The following is a 10,210-nucleotide window of genomic DNA, read 5'->3' on the forward strand; positions in this document are numbered from 1 at the left end:
TAATACTGGTCCGTCGGAAACACTTCCGTTGTGGCCGGTTTGCATTCGTGTTGTGACCTGTTTGCATTTGTGTTCATTTCTGTAAATGCATTCACCTGACACTTCCCAGCCACCGTATGAAGGAGTCCACGGTAGCCACTTTGCTGTTCAGAATGGTAAGGGGGGGGAGTGGGGGGGGGATTTCTCCTGAAGTCCACTGTCATCTCCACAGTCTTGAGCGGGTTCAGTTCCAGATGTTTCTGACTGCACCAGAGATCCAGCTGTTCCACCTCCGTCTGAAGGCAGACTCGTCCCCGTCCTGAATGAGACTGATGACGGTGGTGTCGTCTGCAAACTTCAGGAGTTCCACAGAGGGGTCCCCTGAGGTGCAGTCATTGGTGTAGAGCAGGGGTGCCCAATCCTGGTCCTCAAGAGCCACTATCCAGCATGTTTTAGATGTTTCCCTCTTCCAACACACCTGATTCAAATGATGAACTCATCATCAAGCTCTGCAGAATCCTGATAACCATCCTGGTCATTTGAATCAGGTGTGTTGGAAGAGGGAAACATCTAGAACATGCAGGATAGTGGCTCTTGAGGACCAGGATTGGGAACCCCTGGTGTAGAGGGAGAATAGGAGTGGGGAGAGAACACACCCCTGGGGGGCGCCAGTGCTGAATGACTGGGTTCTGGAAGTGATGCTTCCCAGCCTTGCTTGCTGCTTCCTGTCAGACAGGAAGTGACTGCACAGTGACACACACATTAACATGCACACTGATATACACACATGCACTGAGACACAGATACGCAAAGTAACACACACTAAGATTGAAATTGTTAATGATGATGATTTGTAATCACGCCCCTTTAAAAATAAAAGCCCTGTTGTAACCCTCTGAAAACAGGTGGGCCGTACCTCTCTAGGCCCCACCCCCTGCTGTTTGCAGATGTTAGATAAAGAAGCTTGGCCACGCCCCTCCGTCTGTACAGCTCCTTGTAGGACTGTGTACGCTTCCGCTCAGGTAACGCCTGGTGTTCACCCTGTTACACACACACACACACACACACACACACAGTTCTATGTCAGAAAGTGTTTGGTTGTGGTGATAAAGTGCTGACTCAGCTGTTCTCCTCCAGCGGTGCAGCGTGAAGGAAACGCCTCAGCACTCAGAGGAGGAAGTGGGAGCATTCACCAAACTGATCGAAGCCATGGGCTTCACAGGCCCCCTCAAATACAACAAATGGGTGAGCTAGCTTCATGTGCTAATCAGCGTTAGCTTCATGTGCTAATCAAAGTTAGCCTCATGTGCTAATCAATGTTAGCCTCATGTGCTAGTCATTGATAGCTTTGTGTTAATCAACTTTATTTTTATCTGGTAATAGTCGTTAGCTTCATCTGCTAATCGACGTTAGCGTCATGTGCTAATCGACGTTAGCGTCATGTGCTAATCGACGTTAGCGTCAAGTGCTAATCGACGTTAGCGTCATGTGCTAATCGACGTTAGCGTCATGTGCTAATTGACGTTAGCTTCATGTGCTAATTAGGGCTCGACCGATATGAGTTTTTTAAGGCCGATGCCGGTACCGATTTTTTTATTTATTTTTTTCATCAGCCGATGACCGATACCGACTGCCGATTTTCTTGAGCTGATACTACTTTTGCTCCCTCAATTTACATCATAAAAATTACACTAAGATGATGATAAATGGTACAAGTCTCAATTAAAAAAAAAGGAACATTTATTGAAATGAACAAAGGTGAGGTAGAACAACATCAAGTAAAAAATATTTAACAAATAATAAAAACAGGTGATGTGAAGTAAAAAATAAAGTGAGATCTCATTAAATATTATAAAAGAACTGTTTGTCCTTGTCCTGAAAATAGCTTTGACAAAAGTTGGTCTGACTGAAGATATATTTTATGAACAGGATTATTGAGTATAAATATGTATAATTATAGTATTAAACACAAAAAAAATGAATAAAATTTATTCCAACACAACCCCAGAACATAAATTAACAGAGGAAAATAACGTGATGTCAGATGTGCATTAAGCAACAAACTGTTCTACTTTCTGTTCTAAATTACATCAATATTAAATATTCAAACAAGTAGTAAACTGCTTCTCAAAGTTTTAAAAACTTCTTCTCAGCGCAGAGTGAGAAGCAGAGAGAGGGAGAGAGAAACACACACATACCAAACCTCCAGCCAGCTGCTCGTTAAATACAACCGCGACAAAAACACGAAACCACTGAACAACGTCAGCTGAGTAAAACAGTTAAAAGATGCTTTGAAAGTTTAAAAACTGCTGTTGGGGTTGAAGCGCGTCCTTCACGCTCTGCTAATGGGGGGAGGGGCTTTGCTCTCTGCAGTCTCTGTCTCCAGCAATGCACAGCAGCCTTTGGCAGCTGCTCATTATATGAAGCGGATTAGCAATCACGGTCAATCACTATCAACGTTAGCTTCATGTGCTCGTCATCATTAGCTTCATGTGCTAATCAATGTTAGCGTCATGTGCTAATCAACATTAGCTTTAACTTCTCCTTTTGTGACAGAAAATAAAGATCGCCGCTCTGCGAATGTACACATGCTGCGTGGAGAGAATCAACTACGACGAGTTCTTCATCAGTGAGTTTCCCACAATGCACCTGCTCACACTCTACCACCTGAAAAACATGTGATAAGCCTGATGTCTGCTCCATAAAAACTTGAAAAATTTAACATCATATTACAGGATGTGACATCAGATCAACAATAGAAGCAGCTTACCAAAATAAAAGACATAAACACGCTTAAAAACAGATGCATGGATGAGTCAATCCTGTTTAGGGTGTAACAAACACGTTGGTAATGTGTGTCAGAGGAGGTGCAACGAACACATTGGTAATGTGTGTGTCAGAGGATGTGTAACGAGCGCGTTGGTCGTGTGTGTCAGAGGAGGTGTAACGAACACGTTGGTAATGTGTGTCAGAGGAGGTGTAACGAACGACGTTGGTAATGTGTGTCAGAGGAGGTGTAACGGGCGCGTTGGTCGTGTGTGTCAGAGGTGTAACGAGCGCGTTGGTCGTGTGTGTCAGAGGTGTAACGAACGCGTTGGTTGTGTGTGTCAGGAGGTGTAACGAACACGTTGGTAATGTGTGTGTCAGAGGAGGTGTAACAAACACGTTGGTATTGTGTATGTCAGAGGAGGTGTAACAAACGCGTTGGTAATGTGTGTGTGTGTGTCAGAGGAGGTGTAACGAACGCGTTGGTAATGTGTGTGTGTGTGTCAGAGGAGGTGTAACGAACGCGTTGGTAATGTGTGTCAGAGGAGGTGTAACGAACGCGTTGGTAATGTGTGTCAGAGGAGGTGTAACGGACGCGTTGGTAATGTGTGTGTCAGAGGAGGTGTAACGGACGCGTTGGTAATGTGTGTGTCAGAGGAGGTGTAACGGACGCGTTGGTAATGTGTGTGTCAGAGGAGGTGTAACGGACGCGTTGGTAATGTGTGTGTCAGAGGAGGTGTAACGGACGCGTTGGTAATGTGTGTGTCAGAGGAGGTGTAACGGATGCGTTGGTAATGTGTGTGTCAGAGGAGGTGTAACGGACGCGTTGGTAATGTGTGTGTCAGAGGAGGTGTAATGGACGCGTTGGTAGTGTGTGTGTCAGAGGAGGTGTAACGGACGCGTTGGTCGTGTGTGTGTCAGAGGAGGTGTAACGGACTGCGTTGCGTCGTGTGTTGGTCAGAGGAGGTGTTACGGACGCGTTGGTAATTTGTGTGTCAGAGGAGGGTGTAACGGACGCGTTGGTCATGTGTGTGTCAGAGGAGGTTGTAACGAACGCGTTGGTCATGTGTGTGTCAGAGGAGGTTGTAACAACGAACGCGTTCCGTAATGTGTGTGTCAGAGGAGGTGTAACGAACGCGTTGGTAATGTGTGTGTCAGAGGAAGTGTCATGAACACGTTGGTAATGTGTTTTCAGAGGGAGGTGTAATGAACCCGTTGGTAATGTGTTTTCAGAGTGCTCTCTCCACTGACACATTGAACTCGTGGTTCCTGGTGGCTCAGCTCCATGTTTGGTGAGTCTCTGAAACACAATGAAACCCTGTAGGACTGGATCAGGGTTTAATGTTATATAATGTGTGTGCGTGCGTGTCAGGATGTGTCTGGTGCGTATGCGTCAAGAAGGCCGTGAGGGAAGTACATGTGTCGTTATGTGGTCCACTCCATGTGGGAGGATGTGGAGCAGAGGAGTAAGATCATGGGGGTGAGTCATGTGACCTGCACTGATCAATGAGTCATGTGACCCTCACACACACTGTTTGTGCCTTAGATCGATGCCTGTTCACAGGAAGGAGGCCCTGAAGGCTATGACTGAGACCTTCTACGCCGCCATATTTGGATATGACGAGGTTTGAACTCACCTTCTGGTTTTCTGGTCTTCACAACCTGCTGCTGCTGTGGTGTCATGAACTTGTTGGTGCGTCCCTGCAGGGCGTGCTATCTGATGACTGCGTGCTAGCGGCAGCGCTGTGGAGGAACCTGTTCAGCCGTCAGTGTGAGGACCCCAGACAGCTGGAGCTGATGGTGGAGTACGTCCGTAAACAGGTGAGGGCCACGCCCACTCAACCACCGGAGGTTTATTCCATTAAAACAGGTTATGTTCAAACTCTGAGTATGTTACCATAGCAACATTGTCCGTGAACTAAACCTGGTCACTGAAGGTTTTATCAAAGAAACCCTGGGTTTCTACCTGCTCCGCCCACCTGAACACTTTATAAACCTTAACACTTTTCTCTGAAACACATCAGTGTTTTTTTTTATGACGTAGAGATGAATCTGGTGATATTACATTAAAAATCAATATAAATGATTAGATATGAAGCATCAGTCACTGTGTTTATATCCAGTGTAACAGGAGGACTCTCTATGCAGACATCCTATGCTGCTGACACGCCTCCTCAGACACATTTTATTATTATTATTATTCACCACTCGTCACGTCACTGAAGAGATAAAGTGATGAAGTGATCATAAAGTGTTATTAATTACAGGTGATTTAATCCACTATAATCACTGAAGACTGAACACACCTTTAGAACAGGATCATATTCATCAAACACCAGCTTATTTCACCATCAGGGTGAATAAATCACTATTTTCCAGGTGGTTACCATGGTAGTTTGTGTAATCTCTGATCCATTGATGGTGGTTTTTTATCACACGTGTACACGTCAGTAACCCAAGGTTTACATACTCAGAGTTTATTGATCCACTTCATACCAGCTGTAATGAATCAGATAGAGTTTATGGATAGACTCAGAGTTTGTTAAACCTTTATGAAATACACCTCAGTAGATGGTGTTGTGTGGTAACCATAGTAACGTCTACAGATGCAGTTCATTGAAGCCCTGGACGGAGAAGACCTGCTGCTGAGTGGGGAGGTCCAGTGGCGCCCCCTGCTGGAAGAAAATGCTCAGAGCATCCTCAAGGTGGTCCGGCCCACTTACAATGATGCCGGGCTCTGATTGGTCCACTGCTTTTCATGGTCAACTTCATGCTCCGCCTCCTCCTGTCCCACAAACACTCTGTATTTAAACCTGTTTGTTATTAAAGCTCTGTGAACATCTGCCTCTGTGTGAGTGTCATCAGATCTTCTAATGACATGTCCCAGCAGGGTCACATGATCAACATCCATATCAACATCAGAATAAGGACCAATCACAGTTTTGGACACAGGAAATAGGTTTTTACACGTGTGTGCTTTTGAGTCAATTTGTGTTTTTTGTTTGTTTGTTTTTTTCATTTAGTGTTTTATTTTGACGGTTTGATGTTATAAGGGATTAAAATGACAAATACATTAATGCAGACAAACATTTTAAAGTAATAAAGTAAATGATTGTAGAAAAAACAAACTTTTATGAGTAAATCTGCATGTCTTTTATGTCTTTGTTGCCATATTTTTATATGTCCAATTATGTGTTTTATATTTATTGATATATAATGCATTTCCACATTTATTTGTACATTTATAAAATTTTTTTTGTTCCCCCATAAGTGTGTGTCTGTCGTTTCACATATCTAGCACATGCGCAGTGCGTCCAGCAGGGGGCGCCAAAAGCACGTGTCACATTAAAATCAATGAATCGCTTCGTGTGGTCACATGTTTCTGAACTTATTAAATCAGAAATAAAACGTCAGAAAGACACAAAATAATCAACACATTCATTAACTACACACTGATGGTTGTGTAACAGTGTGTGTTTTCTCCCACGCTCTGAGACACAAACTGTAGATGTTTGTTCTCAAAGGTTGAGATTAGAATGAAACGGACACACGTTCTTTGTGGGGACCAGAGGACAGACTGTGTGTGTGTGTGTGTGTGTGTGTGTGACACTCCCACTGGTGTACTAACACACACACACACCAGTGTCCTTTAAAGGTGGCAGACACACACACACACACATTGTTGTGTAGTTTCGTGCTCACACTGTCAGGCATGTGTTGTGTAACTGTGAGTGTGTTAAATCACACTGTGTGTGTGTGTGTGTGTGTGTGTGGACGCTCTGCATGTCTGTCGTTGAATACTGACTAGTTTACAGCAACCCAGCTGGTAGGTGTGTTACTTTGTGATTGAGTGATCATCAGCTAACACAGACACCAATTTGATCAGAACAGTTTAACATACTAGTTTATACTGGTTTATACAGTATAAACCAGTATAAACTAGTATGGTTTATACTGGTTTATACCAGTTTATACTGGTTTATACCAGTTTATACTGGTTTATACCAGTTTATACTGGTTTATACAGATGATGAGGCTGATAAACATCACCTAGCAGTGCTCAGCTCTGCTCTCATTGGTTAACAGTGACGTAGCTCTGATGCTGGTTTCTTCACCCTGATGTTATGGAAATCAAACAGAACATTTCCTTATTCAAAGTGACGGTCATTGAGGGTGGTTTGGTTTGATATCCTGCACCGCCCTGTCAGGTCAACACACAGTCACACATGGAGCGCACAAGGATGTTTGCACAGGATAGAGGAGACACACACACACACACACACACACTCGTGTTTCGGTTCAGTTCTTTGAAATGTTTGCTGCTGACAAACAGCTCTGTGGCACACTTCAAACCACATCTCCTCCCTCTGTTCACACTAACAGCTTCTATGTGTGTGTGTCCTGACCATTCTAGACAACCCCCTGTATCTGCTGATGCTGTAAGAAGTAATCAAGTTATTTCTAATAGCAGCAAAAGGTTGAACCAGGTACCAAAACATCAGTTTAACTATGGATGGGGACACGTTCTGTCCTATAAAAAGGTCACTGGCCCCGCCCCCTGGTGTACTGTCCAGTGTTTTTATTATTATTAGGATAGATGTGTGTGTGTGTGGTGTGTGTGTGTGTGTGTGGTGTGTGTGTGTGTGTGTGTGTGTGTGTGTGTGTGTGTGTGTGTGTGTGTGTGTGTGTGTGTGTGTGTGATGGTATCTGCTGTGGGCGGGGCTTGTTTGTGTAGCTGATGAGTCACAGTATCAGTGTGTTATAAATGGTTGTGTGTTGTTATTGTGTTATAAATAGTTGTGTAATTGTGTGTCCTCAGAGACAAAGCCTGAGGAATGTCAGAAGCTTTAAGATGAAGAATGTGAAGCAACAAGTTTAGGGTTCCAAACATCAGGATGCAGCTTTAATAATGGAGCGTTCTGATTGGTTGATTGACTGTGTGAGTCCCAGTGATGTTTGAAGCTTCATTCCTAACATCATTCCTCAGGAGCACGAACGTCTGCGAGGGATTAAGTGGTGGGTGCAGCACATTGCTGCTGTCACACCATCTCATCACCGGAGTTGTACGCACATAAATTACCCACAAACCCCTGCAATGGGCCTCCTTCACAACAGAGATCAGACATAGGCAACTACTGGCTCAGGGGCCACATGTGGCCACCGTCTCCAGCACATTGGCCTCTCTGACACCGTCCTTCACTGGTTACGTTCCTACCTCACTGACAGGACCGAGTACGTGGTCCTGGGGAATGCTAAATCCCGCCCCCACACTGTCACCTGTGGGGTCCCCCAGGGCTCCGTGCTCGGCCCCACCCTCTTCACTATTTACATGCTTCCCCTCAGGTGTGTCGTCGGCAGGCACGGAATTAACTTCCACTGCTACGCTGACGACACACAACTCTACCTCAAGGTCTCCCCCTCTGCCACCCTCACTCGTCTCAGCTCCTGTCTGGAGGAGATACACGCATGGATGAGACAAAACTTCTTGCAGCTGAATGGCTCAAAAACAACTACAACAACCTCAACAACTCCGTGCCTCCCCCATCGCCTCAGTTTCAGATTTTGGCCACAGCATTCCCCTCTCTTCCTCCATTACCAACCTTGGGGTGAAGTTTGACCCCCACCTCTCCTTCGACAACCATGTCACCCACATATGCAAAACCTCTTTCTTTCACCTCCGAAACATCTCAAAACTCAGTCCTTTCCTCTCCCTTTTGGCTGCAGAGAGGCTCGTCCATGCGTTTGTCTCCTCCAGGTTGGACTACTGTAACGCGCTCCTCATCGGGATCAATGGCAGGAACATCCAAAAACTCCAGTATGTCCAAAACAGCGCTGCCAGGGTCCTGATGAGGGTGCGGAAATACAATCACATCACCCCCATACTCCGCACTCTCCACTGGCTCCCCATCTGCGCCCGCATAGAGTACAAGGTCCTCCTGCACACCCACCACTGTCTGCACGGTGATGCCCCCACCTACCTCACTGACCTCCTCACACCACACACCTCAACCAGGACCCGGTCAGGCCAACAGCACCGTCTGCTCACGCTCATGACCATGGGGGACAGGGCTTCTGAAGCTGCCGCTGACCATCTTAGGTCTCCACAGACGGTGGATGCTTTTAAAAAAGGACTAAAGACCTTCCTTTTTAAAAATTGAATTTTTATCCTGTTTTACTTTGTAGCACTTTGAGATTTTATTTGAAAAGTAAAGTGCATTATAAATAAAATTCATTATTATTATCATTATTATGTGGCCCTCAGTTTAAATCTGTGAGGCTCCCAAAGTAAACGCACCAAAAAACCAAACCCAACATGGCGCTGAGGTCAGACCACATGTTATGATCAAAGACCGGACTTTTCTAAGTGAGGACGACCATGACATGTGGACATGCCCTCTGGAAGTGGCAATGGCGTAACCAACATGGATATCAGGGTTTTCACCTTTATTTACACATATTAGAAATGTGTTCTCTGTATTTAACCCCTCCCTGAGTGAGACTTGAACCATCGACCTCCGATTACAGGCCTGCTTTCCTTAACCACTAGGCCACCGCTCCCTTTAGAAAAGTTGTTTGCATGTTGTCAGCATGAATGTAGTTGTGGGAGGTGAAAGGTCAGAGTGTGTCTGTGGGCTCCTCCTGTGGGCGTGTCCTATTGTGATTTATCATGTGGCTGGTATCACTATCACGTGCCATAGGTGTAACAGTAACGTTGATTTAAATGTAGAAACGTTTGAGTACTTCCATGAAACTTCACTCCTGCTTTTATTGTGAAGGTCACATTTGGGGCCAGGCTTCCCATGTGAACGGGTTGGCATGACAACCCCATTAAACACTGTAACAAACTACATCTATCAGAACAAAGGAAGTGGTTCTGATAGTGAAGTGGTCGCTGGTACTGCTGAACAATGGCAGTGGATCCAGGTAATAAAAATTAAATAAAAAAAAACAAAAACTTAGTGGTGGACTGATTTTAAAGAAGGAGGAGGACCATTGATACCTGACTGTAGGTGATATTCACTCACTCATGGCTCCTGATTAGTGGCAAAAAATGTATCTTTGTGTTTGTCACAGAAACTACTACGTAATAAAATTATATGCATAAACAGGCAAGTAATCATATTAAATAATGTTTTATTCCTCTACTGTCATGGATGAACCATTTCCAATTATAAATTCACTGAAGTGCTTAGCTTGGTCACAATAAATCAATGTAAATTGTTTTTCGTGACAGTTAGTATTTTGAGGATATTTCAAATGTCAGGCCGAGGGTTTTCAAGTGCGGATATGTTATGTTTATTCATTCTTTCACTTCCTTTGCTTGTTTATTTCACCCTGCTTTTATTTTGAAGGCTCTACAGACGGGCCACCTGTGTGAGCCGGTTTGCCCTGACAACCCCTTGTGGAGGGGGCGGTGCCTGTGTGCGGAAGACCAATGGGAGTGCAGGTAGAGCAGGTGAGAGTG

At 44.8% G+C, this 10,210-nt stretch overlaps 1 protein-coding gene across 1 annotated transcript; it reads left to right on the plus strand.

The window, feature by feature from the left end:
- Window positions 1-836: 836 nt before the first annotated feature.
- uqcc1 (ubiquinol-cytochrome c reductase complex assembly factor 1) lies at window positions 837-5,589 on the plus strand. The gene is given in 11 exon segments (XM_028447045.1): window positions 837-1,001; window positions 1,117-1,224; window positions 2,536-2,608; window positions 3,979-3,989; window positions 3,991-4,037; window positions 4,118-4,149; window positions 4,152-4,225; window positions 4,292-4,300; window positions 4,302-4,370; window positions 4,453-4,566; window positions 5,352-5,589. Coding segments are annotated over 11 exon segments (747 nt in total). The 5' UTR covers window positions 837-926; the 3' UTR covers window positions 5,487-5,589.
- Window positions 5,590-10,210: the final 4,621 nt, after the last annotated feature.

The sequence above is a fragment of the Gouania willdenowi genome, chromosome 5 (genome assembly GCF_900634775.1).
Source record: "Gouania willdenowi chromosome 5, fGouWil2.1, whole genome shotgun sequence".
In the NCBI taxonomy this organism is placed as follows: Eukaryota; Metazoa; Chordata; class Actinopteri; order Blenniiformes; family Gobiesocidae; genus Gouania; species Gouania willdenowi.